At 36.7% G+C, this 23846-nt stretch overlaps 1 protein-coding gene across 4 annotated transcripts in view; it reads left to right on the top strand.

Annotated features, from left to right (window-relative positions):
- LOC121381911 (myelin regulatory factor-like) overlaps window positions 1-23846 on the top strand; it is a 128818-nt gene that overhangs the window by 72500 nt on the left and 32472 nt on the right. For 3 of the 4 annotated variants that reach the window (XM_041511324.1, XM_041511323.1, XM_041511325.1), the window contains 3 exons: window positions 3178-3213; window positions 4566-4613; window positions 6539-6586. In XM_041511324.1, the coding sequence (XP_041367258.1) occupies window positions 3178-3213; window positions 4566-4613; window positions 6539-6586 (132 nt within the window). Of the gene's footprint in view, window positions 1-3177; window positions 3214-4565; window positions 4614-6538; window positions 6587-14715; window positions 16281-23846 lie in introns of those variants that run through there. The other variant, XM_041511326.1, reaches the window with a different exon arrangement.

The raw sequence follows: 23846 nt of genomic DNA, 5'->3' as shown, positions 1-23846 counted from the left end.
ACCAACCATACTCACCTAATGACAACCACCACAATATTCAAGGTATGTCATCCATTTTACTGGTTTACCAACCATACTCACCTCCTAATGACAACCACCACAATATTCAAGGTACATTATCCATTTTACTGGTTTACCAACCTTACTCTCCTCCTGGTGGCAACCACCACAATATTCAAGGTACGTCATCCATGTTACTGGTTTACCAACCATACACTTCTCCTGGTGGCAACCACCACAATATTCAAGGTATGTCATCCATTTTACTGGTTTACCAACTTTACTCTCCTCCTGGTGGCAACCACCACAATATTCAAGATATGTCATCCATTTTACTGGTTTACCAACCATACTCACCTCCTAATGACAACCACCACAATATTCAAGGTATGTCGTCCATTTTACTGGTTTACCAACCATACTCACCTAATGACAACCACCACAATATTCAAGATATGTCATCCATTTTACTGGTTTACCAACCATACTCACCTCCTAATGACAACCACCACAATATTCAAGGTATGTCGTCCATTTTACTGGTTTACCAACCATACTCACCTAATGACAACCACCACAATATTCAAGGTATGTCATCCATTTTACTGGTTTACCAACCATACTCACCTCCTAATGACAACCACCACAATATTCAAGGTACATTATCCATTTTACTGGTTTACCAACCTTACTCTCCTCCTGGTGGCAACCACCACAATATTCAAGGTACGTCATCCATGTTACTGGTTTACCAACCATACACTTCTCCTGGTGGCAACCACCACAATATTCAAGGTATGTCATCCATTTTACTGGTTTACCAACTTTACTCTCCTCCTGGTGGCAACCACCACAATATTCAAGATATGTCATCCATTTTACTGGTTTACCAACCATACTCACCTCCTAATGACAACCACCACAATATTCAAGGTATGTCGTCCATTTTACTGGTTTACCAACCATACTCACCTAATGACAACCACCACAATATTCAAGGTATGTCATCCATTTTACTGGTTTACCAACCATACTCACCTCCTAATGACAACCACCACAATATTCAAGGTATGTCGTCCATTTTACTGGTTTACCAACCATACTCACCTAATGACAACCACCACAATATTCAAGGTATGTCATCCATTTTACTGGTTTACCAACCATACTCACCTCCTAATGACAACCACCACAATATTCAAGGTATGTCATCCATTTTACTGGTTTACCAACCTTACTCTCCTCCTGATGGCAACCACCACAATATTCAAGGTACATTATCCATTTTACTGGTTTACCAACCTTACTCTCCTCCTGGTGGCAACCACCACAATATTCAAGGTACGTCATCCATGTTACTGGTTTACCAACCATACACTTCTCCTGGTGGCAACCACCACAATATTCAAGGTACGTCATCCATTTTACTGGTTTACCAACTTTACTCTCCTCCTGGTGGCAACCACCACAATATTCAAGGTATGTCATCCATTTTACTGGTTTACCAACCATACTCACCTCCTAATGACAACCACCACAATATTCAAGGTATGTCGTCCATTTTACTGGTTTACCAACCATACTCACCTAATGACAACCACCACAATATTCAAGGTATGTCATCCATTTTACTGGTTTACCAACCATACTCACCTCCTAATGACAACCACCACAATATTCAAGGTATGTCATCCATTTTACTGGTTTACCAACCATACTCACCTCCTAATGACAACCACCACAATATTCAAGGTATGTCATCCATTTTACTGGTTTACCAACCATACTCACCTCCTAATGACAACCACCACAATATTCAAGGTATGTCATCCATTTTACTGGTTTACCAACCTTACTCACCTCCTAATGACAACCACCACAATATTCAAGGTACGTCATACATTTTACTGGTTTACCAACCATACTCACCTCCTAATGACAACCACCACAATATTCAAGGTATGTCATCCATTTTACTGGTTTACCAACCATACTCACCTCCTAATGACAACCACCACAATATTCAAGGTATGTCATCCATTTTACTGGTTTACCAACCTTACTCACCTCCTAATGACAACCACCACAATATTCAAGGTATGTCATACATTTTACTGGTTTACCAACCATACTCACCTCCTAATGACAACCACCACAATATTCAAGGTATGTCGTCCATTTTACTGGTTTACCAACCATACTCACCTAATGACAACCACCACAATATTCAAGGTATGTCATCCATTTTACTTGTTTACCAACCTTACTCTCCTCCTGGTGGCAACCACCACAATATTCAAGGTACGTCATCCATTTTACTGGTTTACCAACCATACTCACCTCCTGATAGATACTTCATTCTGTTTATTGGTTTACCACAGCTATACAAAAACTCTATATTGCTTGAACCAGGCATAGATGGGTAAAAGGTGAGATAAAATAAGTCACTGCCAAGGATCCATTTCGGGTATCACTTAATATAGTATAACCAGGAAAACATGCTTGAACCTTAATTAGATATACCCATAAAATTATCTCCATAATAAAATTATGAACTATGAGCTGTATGGTTTAAATGTATTTTACTGTGTACTTTGTATTCATAATAACGAGAAAAAAGTGTTATTCCTACTGTTGGTTTTATGTACGAGTTGCAAAATATCTTATAAAATACCTATACTATTTATTTATTTCAACTTATTTTCGTGCTTATATCCAATTCAGGTTCAAGCATGCTGTCCTGGGTACACACCTCAGCTATCTGGGCTGTCTGTCCAGGAGAGTGGGTTAATTGTTAGTTGATTAGTGGTTTGTGAGAGAGAAGGAGGTGTAGTGGCCTTACACCTATCCACTGAGGCCTTACACCTATCCATTGAGTTGTTAAAACTTGCTCTGGGTTGGAGCCGGTACCGGGCTGCGAACCCTGTATCTACCAGCCTGTAGTCTGATGGCTTAACCACGATGCCACCGAGGCTGATTTCTCTACTATATGTTCCAAACTTTATCCATATTTTATTATAAAGTTAAAAAAATTAGTCCACTTTTTATTTTAAAATTACAAATATTTCAGTTGTTCTTCTAATCAGTAATTAGCCAATCAGCCAAGTACAATAATTATTATATTTTTAAAATACTGTCTATATGTATAATATTTGTTTTGTTTTGTTTCTGTTTCAGATCATCTTTCTCATGGGAATCCATTAAATTTTCAAGGTAAGTTGGTTTCTTGTTTCAACTGAACTTATTAAAAAAATACCGGCGTCATGGTTAGGCCATCGGTCTACAGGCTGGTAGGTACTGGGTTCGGATCCCAGTCAAGGCATGGGATTTTTAATCCAGATACCGACTCCAAACCCTGAGTGAGTGCTCTGCAAGGCTCAATGGGTAGGTGTAAACCACTTGCACCGACCAGTGATTCATAACTGGTTCAACAAAGGCCATGGTTTGTGCTATCCTGTCTGTGGAAAGTGCAAATAAAAGATCCCTTGCTGCCTGTCATAAAAGAGTAGCCTATGTGGCGACAGCGGGTTTCCTCTAAAAAAACAGTGTCAGAATGACCATATGTTTGACGTCCAATAGCCGATGATAAGATAAAAAATCAATGTGCTCTAGTGGCGTCGTTAAATAAAACAAACTTTACTTTACTTTATTAAAAAAAAAAAATGTTCATCTTGAAGATAACTGAAGCATCTTATAAAGCTCTCATATTACAGAAAAATAAAATATAATAACATATTTTACCTGCATTGAGCATTACTGAGGTATTTATTGATCCCCATCTGTGGGCCAATTGGGCTGTTTGTCATTCCAGCCAGTGCACCACAACTGGTATATCAAAGACAGTGGTATGTGCTATCCTGTCTGTGGGATGGTGCATATAAAAAAAATCCCTGGCTACTAATGGAAATATGTAGCAGAATTCCTCTCTAAGACTATTAAAAATTACCAAATGTTTGACATCAAATAGCTGATGATTAATAAATCAATGTGCTCTAGTGGTGGCGTTAAACAAAACAAACTTTTTCTAAGGTATTTTTGTCTCGCCTTTACGACAACGGCGTCAACTTCTGCATTAAAGTTTTATGTTTAGATCAGTATGTCACAAGTATTAGTCCTAGGCAGGGGCGGTGCAGTGTAAACAATAGTGGAACGGCTCGAGGTTGCCAGACTCTCCTTTCAAATTCACCTGTGAAGAACATTTTCACAGATACAACAAATATGAACAAAAAAGTAATACGGCCATGCCGTACCTCTTTGAAAAGTGATACCACCATGGCCATCCCAGCCAAGCCGTCTGCACCACCCTTGGTCCTAGGTAATTGAAACTTGGTTTATAGTTGAGTTGCACCTATGGATGTTTATCAGAATGGTAGGTGAGACATTTAATTCTGCGAAATTCTCACACAAGTCATCATTTGTATTGATATTTAGAATTTAATAATGTCGTTCATTATATTTATTAGTAAAGAATCTAGAATACTTTTTATTAAACAATTTGATTTAGTTGAAAACAGATATCCTCTTTTAATTATGTTATTTTACTTAACTACTTTTGTTTTTTGCAGATCATATGAACTTTTCTCCACCACATGCAAATCCTCACAATTATTCAGGTAAGATTAAAATTTCATTAAGCATCAAAAAGAAAAAGTTGATTTCTGATCAGACCGAAGTTCCAGAATTGGTCCAGCAATGGGGATTTGTTTTGCTTTTTTGTTTTTTTAGAAACACAGATTACACAAAAAAGGTGGATATATTTGATAGCGAAATAAGAGGCATATTAAATTGAAATCAGAATGCATGTCCTAGTTCATGCGCAATGACATTTTGGTTCTAAATGCAGTTTTACGACACTACTTAGAAAAGTCCGGAAAAATGACATCATACCACGGGGAAATTTAAAAAAAAAATTTGACATGCAATGATCAGAATTGATGCGCGTGCTGACCAGAGACCAGAAATTAATTGATTTTGTTTGGCCTTACCCACATGGTTATAAAAATCTTTGTTTTTGTCAAATTTTCATGACATTGATTTTAAATGTTTATGTTTTTTTTTTTTTCATTCTTTTTAATAATTTCACCAGACCTCATTGTTTAAAATACTATTCTTGGGTAATCAAGATTGTTTTAATCTCGGTTCAAGTTTAACAAAATCAATATTCAATCAGGACTTACATGCGTTAAGAAATAGAAGTTTGTTTTAAGAGGCTGCCGTGTGTTTGCAGCCATAAACCTGTTATCGATTAACAGAGCCTTATTAATTGCTGAAATTACATATTAAATTATACATTTTTCTTGTTTAGAATACCACCATCTGTATATTCAGTAGTGATGTTCCAGTGATCGATGGTAATCAAAAATTGATCAGATTGTCTTTACCGATGTGATGATCAATTATAAAAATCCATAATCGATTGTGTGAGGGAAATGTTAACTGTAATTGTTCCTCCAGTTTAGATGATAAAATTGATGGAAATATACAGTGGTTTGGGTTTGTTTTCATGTGTACATAACAGGGGTGGGGAAAAGCCCTTTTTCCCCGGTCTGGGACCGATTCTCGATCTCTGAGACCGGATTTGGTTTTTTTAAACGTGTGTTTGCCGGTCCCACTTTTGTCATTCTTGTCGGTCCAAAGCACCTGTCCATTTCTACCTCAAAAATTATATTAAATAGTTAATAAAGGTAAAATTAGCCATTTGCAGGATGCATACAATAGGTACATGGTCCTTATAATTCAAAGCCTTCTCATGGTCATAGAATTCTAACCGATTGTGTAATTGAAAGTTGATTGGTTGGTTCAAACCGATTATAACCAATGATCGATGATGAAATCCCAACCGATTCCCGGCACTAATATTCAGTGCATTTCTGATTGTTTTAATGTTTGTAAGTGACTGAAACTTCATTTTGTTGCCTTTCATTTTTTTAATATTATTGAATCATGCTTTATCAGAATTGGTTGGGGTAAATTTTTACCAACATCAATCTATGGATTTGAGTCCATTCATGCATGTTTGTGTGTGTCAGAGGGTGGGGTGTTTTTAAAGTTACTTGAAAGTTTAAATTTTTTATTTGTTTGATATCATGCTTCCAAAAGTCATTTCGGGAAGAGACGTAATCCAGTGGTAAAGGGCTCACTTGATGTGCGGTTGGTTTGAGATCGATCCCCGTCATGGGGGCTCATTGGGCTATTTCTCGCTCCATCCAGTGCACCACGATTGGTACATCAAAGGCCATGGTATGTGTTATCCTGTCTATGGAATGGTGCATATAAAAGATCCCTTGCTGCTAATTGAAAAGAGTAGCCCATGAAGTGGTGACAGCAGGTTTTCTACCTCAATATCTGTGTGGTCTTTAACCATGTGTCCAATGCCATACAACTGTAAATAAAATGTACTGAGTGCGTCGTTAAATACAACATTTCCTTCCTTCCAAAAGTCTTTTCCATATGTAGTTCAGTACAAAATTTTAAAGAATTTTTATATGTAATACCTACTGAACAGTATATTAAGTGAAGATTTCCATTCTTTATTTAGATCAGCTTCGGTTCTCTCCACCACATGGAAATCAACAGGCTTATCAAGGTAAGAAAAATAATACTTTCACTTGGGACAACTGCAAACTACTGTAACATGATTGGTTGATTGATAGATATGTTACTTCTGTAATGTATTTCACACCTTTTCTCCCAAACTACAGTCCTAGATCTGTCATAGTGGCACCCATAGATATTCACCTTAATATGTGTTAAAAATGTCTTTAAATTTATTTTATTTTCTTATCCTTATTTGTTTCTATCTTAAATGGCAAGACATATCTGCCATTTTGATTTGTATTGAGTGATTGAGTGAAAAAGACTTTGTGTATACTACATGTGTCGGTATTAACAAGTGTATGAAAGAAAGAAAGTTTGTTTTATTTAACGACACCACTAGAGCACATTGATTAATTAATCATCGGCCACTGGATGTCAAACATTTGGTAATTCAGACTTGTAGTCATCCGAGTAAACCTGCTACATTTTTCCATTAGCAGCAAAGGATCTGTTATATGCACTCTCTCCCCCCCCCCACACACACAAACAGGACAGCACATACCACAGCCTTTTGACCAGTTATAGTGATTGTAGTTGTTACTGTTTTAGACAGTAAATTGAATTGTATTAAGTATCAGGGCTTCTAGAATTTTTAAAAAATCTGCTAGCCATGGGATTAGTGATTTTAAACATTTACTAGCCGCTATTCAAAATTCACTAGCCCTACTTCACTTTTAATTTAATACAATTTTACTAAATAATAGTAATAATCAGATACATGTATGTCACCTAAAAAGGGAGACAGCTTAAAAACACTAACATTGGGGGTTTGGGGTGGGACAGGCTATTCATGTTTACAAAATAGACTTCCACATTTGACTTTTTTTTCACTAGCCGTTGGGCATGGCAATATTAGTTATTTACTAGCCCAACATTGACTATCACTAGCCATGGGAGTGGGGCTACCCTAATCTAGAAGCCCAGAAATTGAATTGCATTAAGTATGTATGTTAGACATCTAACTCTAAACAACGACTGTTCACAGACATCTTTCGTGTTAGACAGGTTTTTATTCTATACTTCCTTGTGACAATAATGTATTTGAAAAGCCTCCCATGTTGCACTGTGTCTGCAGACCAATAAAGTAGAGATTATCATCATGTGCTGTATAAACTGGAGTGCAGATAGAAGTTTAACTAATACATATATAGCCTTAGTGGGTAAAGCGAGAGATCGCCACTAGATGAACGCTGGCGGTGTCACCCTGTATCGTGTTAACATCAGGTACCTGGTAAACAGAGGTACTGGATATGTTGGTTCAGGTTGCATACATTCCCTCAAACACACTCATACCTTGAGGCCAGTCTTTTTTAAAAAAAATCACCAGCACTTGTTTGATGTAAACTTGATGGTTTGTAAAAAAAATAAAAAATATTGAAATGGACTTTTATGAACTCCCAGTTCTGTTTTCTGAAAAGTTATGCTTTCAGTGTAAAAAAAAAATGAATATGTTTAAGACTGAAGTTCATTATAGCCTCTCTTTTTTTTTTAGCCATAATTTCTTCTGTAAGTTAAAGTTTCTTTTGTTTAATGACACCACTAGAGCACATTGATTTATTAATTATCGGCTGTTGGATGTCAAACATTTGGTAATTTTGACATATAGTTTTAGAGAGGAAACCTGCTAGATTTGTTCTGTAACAAACACTTTATAGAAAATGTAAAAATGTGTTATTGTTTTTTCCCCCTCATGCTCTTATAAATCAAATATTTTGACAACCAATGGCAAATATATTAAAAACATGGTAAATTGTAACACCTTGTGTTCTGCTCTATGTAATTCTGACAGTGTTTGAGAGGAAACCCGCTACATTTTGCATTAGTAATGGGGGATCTTTTATATGCACCACCTCACTGACAGGATAGCACACACCACAGCCTTTGATAAACCTGTCGTGGTGTACTGGCTGGAACAACAGATGGATTCTCACACCAGGCAGGAGCTTTACCACTGGGCTACATCTGACCGCCATCTGCTATTGGTGCATTGTGTTATGGCACTGATTCCCATCTGTGGACCCCATCAGCAGGCCTATTGGGCTGTTTCTCTTGCCCAGCCAGTGCTCCACAACTAGTGTAACAAAGGGTATGGTATGGTATGTACTGTCCTGTCTGCGGGATGCTGCATATAAAAGATCCCTTGCTGCTAATGGGAAAGAATAGCCCATGGCATGGTGGAAATAGGTTTCTTTTCTCATTATCTGTGAGGTCCTTAATGCTATGTCTGATGCCAAATAACCAAAATTAAAATGTGCTTAATGCTTCGTTAAATAAAATATTCCTTCTTTCCTTCCTTCCTTCCTTCCTTCCTTCCTTCCTATCTGAGGAGAAAACAATTACAAGCAATGTACTGTGACTGGTGTAGCTCGCTTTATGTGCTGTCAGTTTGAAATCGATCCCCGTCAGTCCCTATTGGGCTATTTCTCGTTCCGGCCAGTGCACCACGACTGGTATATCAAAGACTGTGGTATGTGCTATTCCTGTCTGTGGGATGGTGCATATAAAATATCCCTTGCTACTAATAGAAAAATGCAGCAGGTTTCCTTTCTTGAGACTATTTATGTCAAAATGACCAAATGTTTGATATCCAGTAGCCGATGATTAATATTCAATGTGTTCTAGTGGTGTCATTAAACAAAACAAACTTCTTTCTCTCATGTCTGTCTGAAAGTGCTTTCAAGAGATATCTTGCTGTTGGTGAAAACAGACACATTTAGGTTATCTAGGGTTTAAGTTGGACATCAAAAAATTAATAGTAATTTGGCGAATTAGATCAGAAAACCTGTAGCAAAATTTAAATAATATTTAGCTATACAGAATTATTTTTTAAAAGATCTGTGCACATACTAAAGACACACAGTTTTCGAATTAGCTTTTTGGAAAATTGGTAATGACATATATTCGTCAAATTCAGCTTTATAAATCGCATTTGGCGATTTGGTGAATCACAGCTTAAACGCTGGCCATCACGCAGGTGTTGTTTGTTACTCTTTAAGATAAAGTACCATACCTAACTTATCTTTGTCACCAAATAGCAGATTAGAAGATTCCAGCCTTGATGGTATAATGGTTAAGCCATCAACCTTACGACTGGTAGGTACTGGGTTTGCACCTCGGTACTGGCTCCCACTCGGAGCTAACAGCTGGATGTGTAAGATGACAGCACTAACTTACTCTCTTATTAATAACTAACCACTACCACACTGTCCTTAACAGACAGACCAGGTAGCCGAGGTATGTGTGTGCCCAGTACTGCATGCTTGAATTGGATATTTTAAGCACAAAATAAAATTGAAATGAAATGATTCTGTATCAACATTCCTTTCCTTTCTAGAAAACCATATTTGTGTTCTAATGATGTGTGTCTGTGACAAATGGTGCGAGTTAATGAGAGAATAGTGAACCTTGTGGTAAACGCCTACCGCACAGTTCTGTTGATTCGCACAGTTCTGTTGATTCGGTACACAGGTCGCAGTACACACATCCCAATTATGTAGCTATGTTTAACTATTCCATCTGGTTGGGGCATTGTTTGGGGTTGTTTTGTCTAGAGTTTTTTAAAAACCAGTTGTCAATGTATAACCAAACTGTTGAGTGTCTGAGGTATGAAAGAAAGGTAAGAAATGGATTTAGATTTGTATTATATTATGATTATATAGCCCTTGAAAAGGTTAACTTTAAAAGGACATTCCTGAGTTTTCTGCATTGTAAGATATGTCCGACTAATAAAATATTTCTACGATTAAACTTGCATATTAAATATATTTTCTTGTTTAGAATATCAGTGTCTGTATATTCAATGTGTTTCTGGTCATCTTAATATTAATAAGAAGCCCAAACTGGATTTTGTCTTCAAATAATTTTGTACATACGAAAAACATTTTTTTAGAAAATAAAATGAAATTTAACCTAGTACAAATATTACAACAATCAGAAACATGTTTAATATACAGCCTCAAATATTTTATGCAAACAAATATATTTGATATGTAATTACAATCGTTAAAAAGTCTCTGTTAGTCGATAACATCTTAAAAATTGCAGCAAACTCAGGAATGTCCCTTTAAGCATATAACTGTGGTTGGCCAGTTCTGAATTGAGGTCAGACTGGCATGTAAACTTGTCTCTTCAGATTGGTGTAGAACATTTGGGCCATGTTGTGCTGAAAATTGGATGTGTACAGTATCTGCTGTATTATTTGATGATTTGAACAATTATATCCTTAAAAAACCCCAAACTTATTGCAAACTTACTGGGGGAGGAGAGGTTTAGACCTGAAAGAAGTTTTTTTTCCTCACCTGATTTTGATATTCAGTTTAGTCTGTGTAGTTAAAATGATAACTATAAGCATTATTACCAGTACAACCGGAGGGGACTATAGGTTTCATCTCTGTCCTTATCACTGTCTGCCTGTCTGTCCCACAGATAATTTTCTGGATGTTTTTGGTTTTTTCACAATGCCTTGAGATACTGAGCTGAAATTTTGTCATATACTGTTACAGATCAAGTTTGACTTTCATAGCAATTTACCCATTTTTCACATAGTTATGGCCCTTGAACTTTTGAGATACGAAAAAACAAATTCTGCATGTTTTGGGGTTGTTGTTTTTTGTTGTATATAGCCTTATCATGTATAGTTATATATCACGTTTGACTTTCATGGCAATTTACCCATTTTTCACCGAGTTCTGGCCTTTGAATGTAAGAGATATAAAAATGTGTTTGGCCTGGTAGGTGACATGTATTGGCTATTGCTTTTGCAGTACTCTCAGAATGCTTGTTATTCACTGAAACTTTAACCTAGAAATTAAATTTTAAAAGAATTCTGGCTTTTGGAGCCATCCCAAAAACCGATCTGTCCTTGCAGAGTTTTTCAGGTTTCTTGTTCTGTGTCATTTTCATGTTTCAAATTATAAGACAAATATTTTGACGAAGAAATGGTGGCTATTACACTACGGTGGTGGAAATACCCATAATAATTTCCATCTCCCAAAATGTGCAATAAATCATCCTCGCACTCCCACCATCCCAACAATTGCTCATTATTGGTATATCAAAGGCCATGGTATATATGCTGTCCTGTCTGTGGGAAAGTGCATATCAAATATCCCTTGCTGCTAAAGAAAAAAATGTAGCAGGTTTCCTCTTAAGACTGATGATTAATAAATCAATGTGCTCTAGTGGTGTCGATAAGGAAAACAAACTTTAGCTTTAACTTTGATGCAGCTCAGTTGTGGAGTTGTTTTGTTAATGTGTGGAGGGTTACAGGATCTCAGTGTTTCTTCATGGATACACCATTCCATCCATTTGATTTCAAAGGCCATGGTATGTGCTATCCTGCCTGTGCGAATGTGTGTATTAAATATCTCTTGTTAATCAGTAAGAGAGATCCAGCAAAGCCAGCAGGTTTCTATCACTCTTTAGGAGGCCAAGTGTTTAAATGTACAATGGGCTGGGGTTTTGTTAAACATTGTATGTCACAAATTGACAACGGCTGTTTTCGTCCTAAACACATGTAACTGCATACATTTACAATGCTTAGCCATCAGCGTTTACGAAAAACAGGTTTCGTAAATACAGCCCTTAGCTTTTTGAAAACTGGAAATACATGTATGACAGTGAAATCTGAATAACAAGGGCGGGACATAGCCCAGTGGTAAAGCACTCGCTTGATGCGTGGTCGGTCTGTGATCCCATTGGGCTATTTTTCGCTCCAGCCAGTGCACCATGACTTGTATATCAAAGGCCGTGGTATTTGCTATCCTGTCAATGGGATGGTGCATATAAAAGATCCCTTTCTACTAATGAAAAAAAATGTAGTGGGTTTCCTCTCTAAGACTGCATGTCAAAAGTACTATATGTTTGATATCCAATAGCCGATGATTAATATGTATTCCAGTGGCTTCGTTAAACAAAAACAAACTTCTGAACAACAAAACCATTACCACAACCACAAATTGTATCTCAAAAGGATGTTTGACAAGGTCATGACTGTCTGCAATGTGCTTTGTCTACAGGGATGTCATTATAGCTGGCACCCTGCGATTTTTCGCAGGCTATCAAATTTATTGTCGCTGGGTATCGAACTTCCAATAAACAATTCTTGTCGACTTTTTGTTGATTAATGGTCGCCTATAATTTGATTTTCACCTGCTATTTTTATTTTTAATGACATCACTGGTCTAAAGTGAAAGTTTGTTCTGGTTAATGACACCACTAGAGCACATTGATTTATTTATCATTTTCTACTGGATATTAAACATTTGGTAATTCTGACAGTCTTTGGAGGAAACCTGCTACATTTAAAAAAAATTTCAAAGCTTATTATCCCCAGAAAAGAAATACGGTAATGCCAGGTTTGGGGGCCCTGGTATCACTACCTTACATTAATGTTATAGGATACACACTATACAAGAATACAACTAATATGTTATGATAGTAAATTTTTTCATTAGCAATAAGGGATCTTTTATATGCACTTTCCCAGAAACAGGGCAGCATGTACCATGGTCTTTGATATACCAGTCGTAAAGTACTGGTTGGGATGGTGAAAAACTCATTTTCATTTCAACATATTTTCGTACTTATATCCAATTAAGGTTTAAGCATGCTGTCCTGGGCACACACCTCAGCTATCTGGGCTGTCTGTCAGGACAGTGAGTTAGTTGTTAGTTAGTTAGTGAGAGAGAAGAGGTGTAGTGGCCTTACACCTACCCACTGAGCCCTTAAGAACTCGCTCTGGGTGCGAGCCGGTACCGGGCTGTGAACCCTGTACCTACCAGCCTGTAGTCCAATGGCTTAACCACTGCGCCACCGAGGCCAGTTGAAAAACTCAGTGACTCCACCAAAGAGGTTTGTCTGAAGGTGACTGTCATCCTCATCCTGTAGTTCTGTCATGTTAGAGAATGACTATCACTTTGCACAAGCTTAACATCATTCTGCATGGTTACTCACTCTAGTTCGTTTGACTTATCTTGGTACAAGTTAAAAGGGTGTGTTCTTGCTCACACTAGTTCATTCGACTTAGCTTGGTACAAGTTAAAAGGGTGTGTTCTTGCTCACACTAGTTCATTCGACTTACCTTGATACAAGTTAAAAGGGTGTGTTCTTGTGAATGACTCATTACACACACAGATGTTTTATGTGGAAATCACTAATAACAAAATTAAAGTTTACAAAAGTATTTTGTACACAGAGATTTGTGGTATGGTTCAGTGATCTTTATGAGGTATATAGCAGCAGCACACTGTATGTTTACTTTGCTAGTTAAGTGAACACACACTGAGATCATCATTTTCAGATGGTATGACATGCTTTATTGAACAGATTCTTGTGGGCAGGACATAAACCAATGCAGGCCGGTAGCCAGCATTTCATGTGGGAGGGTTCGACTAGGTATTTGGGTATGAAGTTGCCTGAGAGTGCGAAAAGTGCCCAAGCTTTTTATGAGAGTCCAGGGGCATGTTCCCTGGAAAATTTGAAATATCTGAAAGCTTAAAAAGCATTTTTCCCGGCATCAAGTAATAGTGCAATATAAAAAAAGAAAAGAAAAAGTAGACCTCAGCTTTTGGGGGAGGGTTCGGATGAAACACACACACACCCCGAAACCCCCCCCCCCCCCCCAAAAAAAAAAAAATGGGCCTGGCCCAGTTGTTAAACAGTTACCTGATATGTGATTGGTCTAGAATTGATCCTATTGGTGGGCCCATTGGACTATTTCTCATTCCAACCTGTGCTCCACAACTGGTATAGCAAAGGCTGTGGTATGTCTGTGAGATGTTGCATGTAAAAAAATTCCTTGCTCGAAAATAGGCCATGGAGTGGTATATGTTTGTGGTCCTCATCCATATGTTCAATTCCACTTTACCATAAGTTAAATGTGTCGGGTAAATAAAACATTTCTTTCTTTTTCTTTCTTAAACAGACTCATGATATAGAATATATATTGTCACTTTTTTTCTTCTTCTTCTTTTTCTTTTTTAAGTATACTGTATTATGCAAAATAGACATTTTATAAACTTAGTCTATTAAAATTAAATAAGAAAGGTTGAAGTTTTTTGCTCCTCCCCCCCCCCCCCCCCAATGCCTAAACAGTGGATGGGAGCTGGGGGGTTTTGGGGGGAGTATTCAATATTTTAGTTCATTGGTCGGCATTTTAAATAACCGACATCATAAAATAGCAATATTCGCTCAACTGAAAGGTATCCGCTTTCTGTACATTATGAAATTCCCAAAGCAGGAGGTTTTTTTTTTTATATATTAACTGTTGAACAAATTATAAACTGAATGTGCAGCACACCAAGTCAGTTTATTTACGGTGTCATGACCCGTCATGCTTTGTTTGTGCAAGCGAGCTCTAGCACAGGGATGCACAGATTTTTAATTATTCACCCAGTGTATTGAGGTGTACATGCTTCGGGGTTTTCACCCAGTGAGAATTGTGTCCACATGGCTAGCCACGGTCGGGGCGTGCTTGGTACCTCCATGCCGGATAAATAATCTCATCTACATTATATGTGACTGTGGCTCGACCATTAATAGATTTCTACACACATCTCAACTCGAGAAAGAGAGAAAATTAATTCTGCACTTCACTGAAAGTTGGAGTTTTCTGTCTTGTGGCTTTTTTTTCTTTTCTTTTTTTTTTTCTTTTTGTTTTTGTTACACATTGTGGATTTTTTGGAGACTTGGGAGTAATTTTGTTATGTATTTTTGTGTTGTTAATCTACAGCTGTTTTTAGTTTTGACTGAGGTTCTAAATTAGGACACAAGGTTTATTCCTGCATCTCATACGGAGAGTGGTAGTTTTGTTTGGATGTGACAAAACTGGATTTTAATTGTTTTCTTTGTTTCAAATGGGAATTAAGTTTTGTTTGCTGTTTGTACTGAATATTCCGGATTGTTTATTTCTGGTCTCTATGGAGTTTAAACTTTAAAAGTCTGTCAGTTGAATAAATACTATTTTTCTTTCTTGGTAATATTAAACAGGTTCTAACATTGTTTTTGTTGCAATATTTTATAATTTTAATAATTTAGATTTTAAAACAATAATTTAACCTTAATTCTGAACAGTGATTATTTGGATATTACTTGTATTAGTTTGATGAATATTATGGTAATTTATTTGAATATGAATAAACATAGACTTAAATAGCTGATCAATCATTGTAATTTGTTTACGGTACTTTAGTTTGATAAACTTTGACGAGCGTTCTTTACAGTAATCAGTAATCAAGTGTTGTAAAAGTTTTTTTCCTGAGAACTTGTTTAATAGTAACTGTCACTAGAATAAACATCACTCGAATAGATTTGTAAAAACCTTTCTTTTTAATACATAGATTGTTTTAGGCTAATTTTGTTTTTAAAAATAAATAAAAATTGTACAAACATTGATTTAGAATAACAATAATTTAAATTAGTTGATGGTAAATTACTTTTGTCTGCATGGACAGTGTTTTTAATGCAACTAAAAGTTTAAATTTAATTAATTTTGTTTGGATGTTAGTCCAGCTGAGATCTGTGTAGCTGGTAGGAAGGGACAGTACTTGTTGGTAATATCAGTGTGACTGTGTACTCATGTCATGTTTGGATCATATCAGTTAAATTGTAACGCCTGGATATGTTAATGCAACTGCGACTGGAGGTAATGCCAGACAGCAGACTGAACAAATCATTCCATTCAGGTAAGACAGCATCTTTATTCACAATCTCTGGGACGGGACGTAGCCCAGTGGTACAGTGCTCCCTTGATGCGCAGTCGGTTTGGGATCGATCCTCGTCGGTGGGCCCATTGGGCTATTTCTCGTTCCAGCCAGTGCACAATGTTCGAGATTAAAGGTATCCCGATATCCCGGGGATACCAGAATTTAATTTTGGATACCAGACTTCAAGAATCCAGTATCCCATTTGGATACCATATACCGGGTAATACTAATTCTCAGGTGGGATACCAGATTTTGAAATGTTAGTATCCAACTCGGATACTGGCCCAAAATTTTAATCTCGAACACTGGTGCATCACGACTGGTATATCAAAGGCTGTGGTATGTGCTATCCTGTCTGTGGGATGGTGCATATAAAAGATTCCTTGCTACTAAAACAAAAATGTAGTGGATTTCCTCTCTAAGATTATATGTCAAAATTACCAAATGTTTGACATCCAATAGCCGATGAGTAATAAATCAGTGTACTCTAGTGGTGTCGTTAAACAAAACAAAGTTTGTATTTCTTTATTCACAATCCCAGTCTTGGGCACATTTCACACCTCTGAAACTTGTAAGAACAACAGTTTGTTCACCTGGTCTTTGCATCCCTAAAGTTTTACATCATAATTTTTTTTTTTTTAATTTGTTCATACATTAAATATGGTTTAAATGAGTTATGCAGAATGGAATGGGTTACTAGAGAACATTTTTTTCAGTATCACGAAGTTTCAAAGAAGTTAAACAGTAATTGCTAATCAATGTTCAATGGACAAGAAATATCGCTAATCAATATTTTCAAAACAAACTGTTCACTGGTTACCTGTAATATTTTTGAGTTTTTAACCATTAATCATAAATTTGACATGAAATAAATTTAAAAAAAAGATAATACTATTTTCTTCTCTTTTTTTTAAATTACCTTACTCAGGTTTACAACATTCATTTACTCAGAACAGATCATTTGTAATCCCTTGTAGATTATAAGTTATTCTCGTTGTCAATTTTAACTGGGATTTTTTTAATATAAAAAATCTCTCTGCTATCTAAAGCAATTCTCATAACCCAAGGTACACAGTGCATGATGTAATGCAAGTGATGTCATGGTACGACAATGCTCTTTTATAGCCAAATGTTTACAATACAAAATAATAGGAATGTCATTGCATTAAAAAATAATTAATTTTCTATTATTTTAAATTGACTAGAAATATTGCTGATCAAGATTTTGAAAATAAAATGTTCCCTGTTGCTGTATATGGGATTATGGCTTTTCATGCCAGTGTTGGGAATTTTGGTGTATATATGATTATGGCATTTCATGCTAATGTTAAGAATCTTGCTGTATACGGGATTATGGCTTTTTATGCCAGTGTTGGGAATCTTGCGGTATATGGGATTATGGCTTTTCATGCTAGTTTGGAAATCTTGCTGTATATGGGATTATGGCTTTTCATGCCAGTGTTGGGAATCTTGCGGTATATGGGATTATGGCTTTTCGTGCTAGTGTTGGGAATCTTGCGGTATATGGGATTATGGCTTTTCATGCCAGTGTTGGGAATCTTGCTGTATATGGGATTATGGCTTTTCATGCTAGTTTGGGAATCTTGCGGTATATGGGATTATGGCTTTTCATGCTAGTGTTGGGAATCTTGCTGTATATGGGATTATGGCTTTTCATACTAGTTTGGAAATCTTGCGGTATATGGGATTATGGCTTTTCATGCCAGTGTTGGGAATCTTGCGGTATATGGGATTATAGCTTTTTATGCCAGTGTTGGGAATCTTGCGGTATATGGGATTATGGCTTTTTATGCCAGTGTTGGGAATCTTGCGGTATATGGGATTATGGCTTTTCATGCTAGTTTGGAAATCTTGCTGTATATGGGATTATGGCTTTTCATGCCAGTGTTGGGAATCTTGCGGTATATGGGATTATGGCTTTTCGTGCTAGTGTTGGGAATCTTGCGGTATATGGGATTATGGCTTTTCATGCCAGTGTTGGGAATCTTGCTGTATATGGGATTATGGCTTTTCATGCTAGTTTGGGAATCTTGCGGTATATGGGATTATGGCTTTTCATGCTAGTGTTGGGAATCTTGCTGTATATGGGATTATGGCTTTTCATACTAGTTTGGAAATCTTGCGGTATATGGGATTATGGCTTTTCATGCCAGTGTTGGGAATCTTGCGGTATATGGGATTATAGCTTTTTATGCCAGTGTTGGGAATCTTGCGGTATATGGGATTATGGCTTTTTATGCCAGTGTTGGGAATCTTGCGGTATATGGGATTATGGCTTTTCATGCTAGTTTGGGAATCCTGTGGTATATGGGATTATGGCTTTTCATGCCAGTGTTGGGAATCTTGCTGTATATGGGATTATGGCTTTTCATGCTAGTTTGGGAATCTTGTGGTATATGGGATTATGGCTTTTCATGCTAGTGTTGGGAATCTTGCTGTATATGGGATTATGGCTTTTCATGCTAGTGTTGGGAATCTTGCTGTATATGGGATTATGGCTTTTCATGCTAGTGTTGGAAATCTTGCTGTTTATGGGATTATGGCTTTTCATGCTAGTTTGGGAATCTTGCGGTATATGGGATTATGGCTTTTCATGATAGTGTTGGAAATCTTGCTGTATATGGGATTATGGCTTTTCATGCTAGTGTTGAGAATTAGTTAGAATTTCATCATGTCACTCGATCATTGGTTATAATTGGTTTGTGACACCCAATAGCTGATGTGTATTTTCATGCTGGGGTGTCGTTAAACATTCATTTGTTCATTCTTGCACCATCCAATCAAATTCTGATTATGCAATCAATTAGAAATACAGTTGAATCCCATAGGCTCAAACCCCGTTGGTGCTCGAGAAAGTGCTTGACCCACTGGGTAGTTCGACCTAATAATTCGGTCAACATTGTGTAAATGCCACTCGAGACTTCATTTTTGGTTCAAGCATTGCGGTGTATTCGACCTTTGAAAAATCTTTCACCGGCCTCGGTGGCGTCGTGGCAAGCCATCAGTCTACAGGCTGGTAGGTACTGGGTTCGGATCCCAGTCGAGGCATGGAATTTTTAATCCAGATACCGACTCCAAACCCTGAGTAAGTGCTCCGCAAGGCTTAATGGGTAGGTGTAAACCACTTGCACCGACCAGTGATCCATAACTGGTTCAACAAAGGCCATGGTTTGTGCTATCCTGCCTGTGGGAAGCGCAAATAAAAGATCCCTTGCTGCCTGTCGTAAAAGAGTAGCCTATGTGGTGACAGCGGGTTTCCTCTAAAAAAATCTGTGTGGTCCTTAACCATATGTATGACACCATATAACCGTAAATAAAATGTGTTGAGTGCATTGTTAAATAAAACACTTCTTTCTTTCTTTCTTTGAAAAATCTTTACCATTGTAACATTATCACAACTAGCATTGATTTGATATTGTGCAGTCTGAAGGGACACTCACAAAGTCTCAGGTGTGTGAAAGTTAAAAGGTGATAACTATTCCCAAATCGACAACAAACAGATTAGCATGAAAGTGACAGAAATATGTTTTGACGTCACTCAGGTTCTTCATGGTTTATGTATAAAGAATAAAAATGAAGTGTGTTGACATACGGCTGGGCCTCGCAGGTGCATCATCAGCTGTTGTTGTTTTCTGTTGTTGTCGACACGGCTCATTTCATATTGTAAGATTTCACTAAGATCACCTATTTCATAAGAGGCTGTGATATACTGTGAAATGAATAGAGAGCTTCCATAAATCTCTTTACTCTGAATGGTTAATCTAAGAATCATTATATTAAAGGTGGGTGCATGTTTTAAGTCATGATATATGTATACAGGAATATGAAATTATTTTTTGGCCAGTTTGTGACAGGTTGAGGATGCTTGTAATTAACAGAACATAACTATTCAGGAAGCTCAGAATTAAAACATGAGGGGTTTTTGATGTTTGTTTGGGGTGGGGTTTTTTTGTTATGGCTTAAACATTGCGACTAATGCTTCATGATAGATTTTTCAAAGGCTGTTGTAATGTGTGCTCTCCTGTGTCTGGAAAAGTGCACTTAAAATATTTCTGACAGAAATGTTCATTTTCTTTTCACTATTCTGTGGGGCTCAGTGAGTAGAGTGCTCGTCTGAGGTGCTTTGATTGTAGGATCAAACCCTCCTTGGTGAACCCATTCTCTGATTGCATTTTTCACAGCCAAACCAGTGCCCCATGCCTGGTTTATTAAAGTCTGTGGTATGTGCTGCCCTGTCTTTGGGAAAGTGCATGTAAAAGATTCTTTGGTGCTGGTGGGGAAAATGTAGATTACGTGTCAGAATTACCACATTTTGTTTGACATCCACTAGCCAATGATTAATAAGTCAGTGCTCTAGTGGTGTCATTTAACAAAACAAACAAATTTTTACTATTATCTGACTGCTTGAAGTTATTATTCCTCTACTGTCCAACTGGAATGGAATACAGGTTGTCTGTCTGTCTGTCCCACATATAGTTTGGGATTTTTTACTTTTTTTTAGAAATGCCTTGAGGGAAGGGGAAGGGAACTCATTTAATGTGCCCATATCCTGAAGGTTCAGGCACACCCACCCCGGATTTAGTCTCTGACATTGCCAGTGACCAATTCCGGGGCGGAAATGCCTTGAGATATTCTGCTGAAATTATGTGTATAGCAGGTAGAGTTACAGATGAGGTTTGACTTTCATAAGGATTTGTCCACTTTTTTACAGAGTTATGGCCCTTAATCTTAGGAGATGTGAAAATTTGTTGGGCCTTGTAGGGGACATGTATTGCTTTAGCAGTACCCTCAGCATGCTTGTTCAGAATTAGTTAAAAATTATTAATAAATAGCTCAGAAAAAAGACATGACTAAGTTTCTTGAATTTGAGTTAGATATTTTTATCATGGCTGTTGAAATAATGAGTAAAATTGCTGTTGGAAGTAAGATTTTCTTTTAGTAAAGAATAAGCTTAACATACACATGGTTTTAAACTAATTTGTGATCTTAATATGTCTGGTGATGGACAGTTACAGTGTATATTTTAAAGATTTTGAAGTATATTGTCCTTTTTATCGGAAGGAAGGAAATGTTTTATTTAACGACACACTCAACACATTTTATTTACATTTAATTGGTGTCAGACATATGGTTAAGGATCACACAGATATTGAGAGAGGAAACCCGCTGTTGCCACTTCATGGACTACTCTTTTCAATCAGCAGCAAGGGATCTTTTATATGCACTATCCCACAGACAGGATAGTACATACCACAGCCTTTGTTACACCAATTGTGGAGCATGGGCTGGAACGAGAAATAGCCCAATGGGCCCACCGACGGGGATCGATCCCAGACCGACTGTGCATCAAGCGAATGCTTTACCACTGGGCTATGTCCCGTCCCCATTTTTATGAGAAGTGCATATAAAAAGATTCCTTGTTGAAAAGAATAGCTATGACCTTTATGAATTTTAATTTTAAGTTCTATTTTCAATAAACAGGCATAGAATAACACTGCTGCTAGCATCAGATCATATACTAAATAATAAAATAAAACAAATTGTGGCAATAAAAAAAATAATACGGATTTTTCTTTTGAAATTCTTTCTACCCTTGTACATGCACTAAATATTATCTATTAAAAGCTGCAGTTTAGAAAGCTTATTATGAAGTGTGTTTGTGATCTGTTTACTTTCGTATACAGATTATAATAAAGACTGTTTGTTCTTGGTGTAAACTGGAGGGAAGAATTTGAGCTTTTTACGTCAGCAATAACCTCGCAAAAAAAAAAAAAAGAGTTTAAAACACCCAAGCATGGTTTATTGAATACGATATGTCTTGTCGGGTTTTGTTTGCACTGCAACACCCACGGTGATGATCATATTGCGTTATTGTGACGTGGTCGAACGTTTCTTTGTGTTGAGAATCCCGCGACCAGCTACCTGTGGCACTACACATCTCCGCCAGGTACCAAGCGAATGGTTGACGACTTCACTTTAGAAACCTTTCTACAGGTGGGCCCACTCTATTGACATAGGTAGAGTTTCAGTAAAGGTTAACAAGAGAACTGGTGTGCGAATAGACCTCGTCATCATCTTAGATTTATATCGCGGTTTAAAAAAAAATATTTGAAAGTGTTTTCAAGTTAAATATGGGTGGAAACATTAAACATATGCTCCTTATGTAAAAAATAAAAAATTGTTTAAAGGTGTCTACCATATATTACATCATAAATGATTTTACAAAACATTTTTTTTTTAATCAAGTTTTGTTACATTTAAGAATAAACACAATTTGGCTGTCTGTATAAAGTACTAGACATTTTAATATTGAATTCTAGAAAGCAATATAATGAACAATATTAATTCTTGAAGCTGATAAGAAAATCTGTAAAATCTTGATGTTCTTATGAAAATTGCTTGTAAATGTATATTTACTCTGACTAATTAATTCTAAAAATGAGTATTACAAGTAAAAAAAAGAGTAAAATTGTATATTTGCCCTCAAAACTTTCATAATAAACATCTTCAGTGGTTGTTTTTTGTGTTATTTAGGTGTTATTTACGTGTCATATTGTATACATGTCACCACATAGTATCCATAGAGATTATTATACGAGCTTGAGTGTCGTACTGATTTTTCGAAACGAGTGTCAGGATTTTTGTATTGCCTGAGCGAGAGCGAGGGTAATACATGAATCCTGACACGAGTGTAATAAATGTGAGTGTAGTAATTTTTTTATAATGCATATTATTATTATTGTTTTCTTTATGAACAACAAGGCCCAACTCAAATGTTTCAGCCACAACTAGAAGGAGACGACGAAATGACGTCATATTTCAAATGCATAGTTTGAGCTAGGACTGGAGAAGCAACGTCATAACATGACGTTGCTTCCTACAGTTACGTCATTACACTTGTTATTACACGTGTACTTCGTATGATTATTATTAACTCGGTTATGTTGAACCATATGGATAATAAATGCTCATCCATGCCTACACCATTCTTACTAGATTATATACAAAGCATTGCTTGAATAAGATCTAGTCTTTTGTAACAAAATTTGGGCTGAATTTATGAAGCCTGGTTTTGGGGATTTTGGGGGGGGGGGATTTTTTCTTCTTTTTTGGGGGGGGGGGTATTATTATCTTACACACAATTATAATTACATACATTTACAATGTTTAAACACCTGTTTTTTTTAAGAACAGCAGACCCTTAATGTTTTAAATTTTAATTAAATGTTGAAGTAGTAAAATTTGAATTAACTTTTAATTAAATTTCAATGTTTTATCTCCAATATCATTCTCAAACTGGTACAGGGATATCTTGGAGCAGTCCCCATAAGATACTAGAAATAGTTTTTTGTAAATTTTGAATTTTAATATGTTTTTGAAAACTGGAATTGTCTCAAGTGTAATTATCTCAAAACTTAATGTATTTCACAGTCATTTTTTAAATATCAGTACAGAACAGAACCCCACTAAACCGGATACCCCTTAAAACCAAATGTTTTATTTGGTTCCATGGGTTTCCAGTTT

This window comes from Gigantopelta aegis, chromosome 9, assembly GCF_016097555.1.
Source record: "Gigantopelta aegis isolate Gae_Host chromosome 9, Gae_host_genome, whole genome shotgun sequence".
Classification (NCBI taxonomy): Eukaryota; Metazoa; Mollusca; class Gastropoda; order Neomphalida; family Peltospiridae; genus Gigantopelta; species Gigantopelta aegis.
The sequence above is the reverse complement of the archived record's forward strand: the minus strand, read 5'-3'. Positions and strand labels throughout refer to the sequence as shown.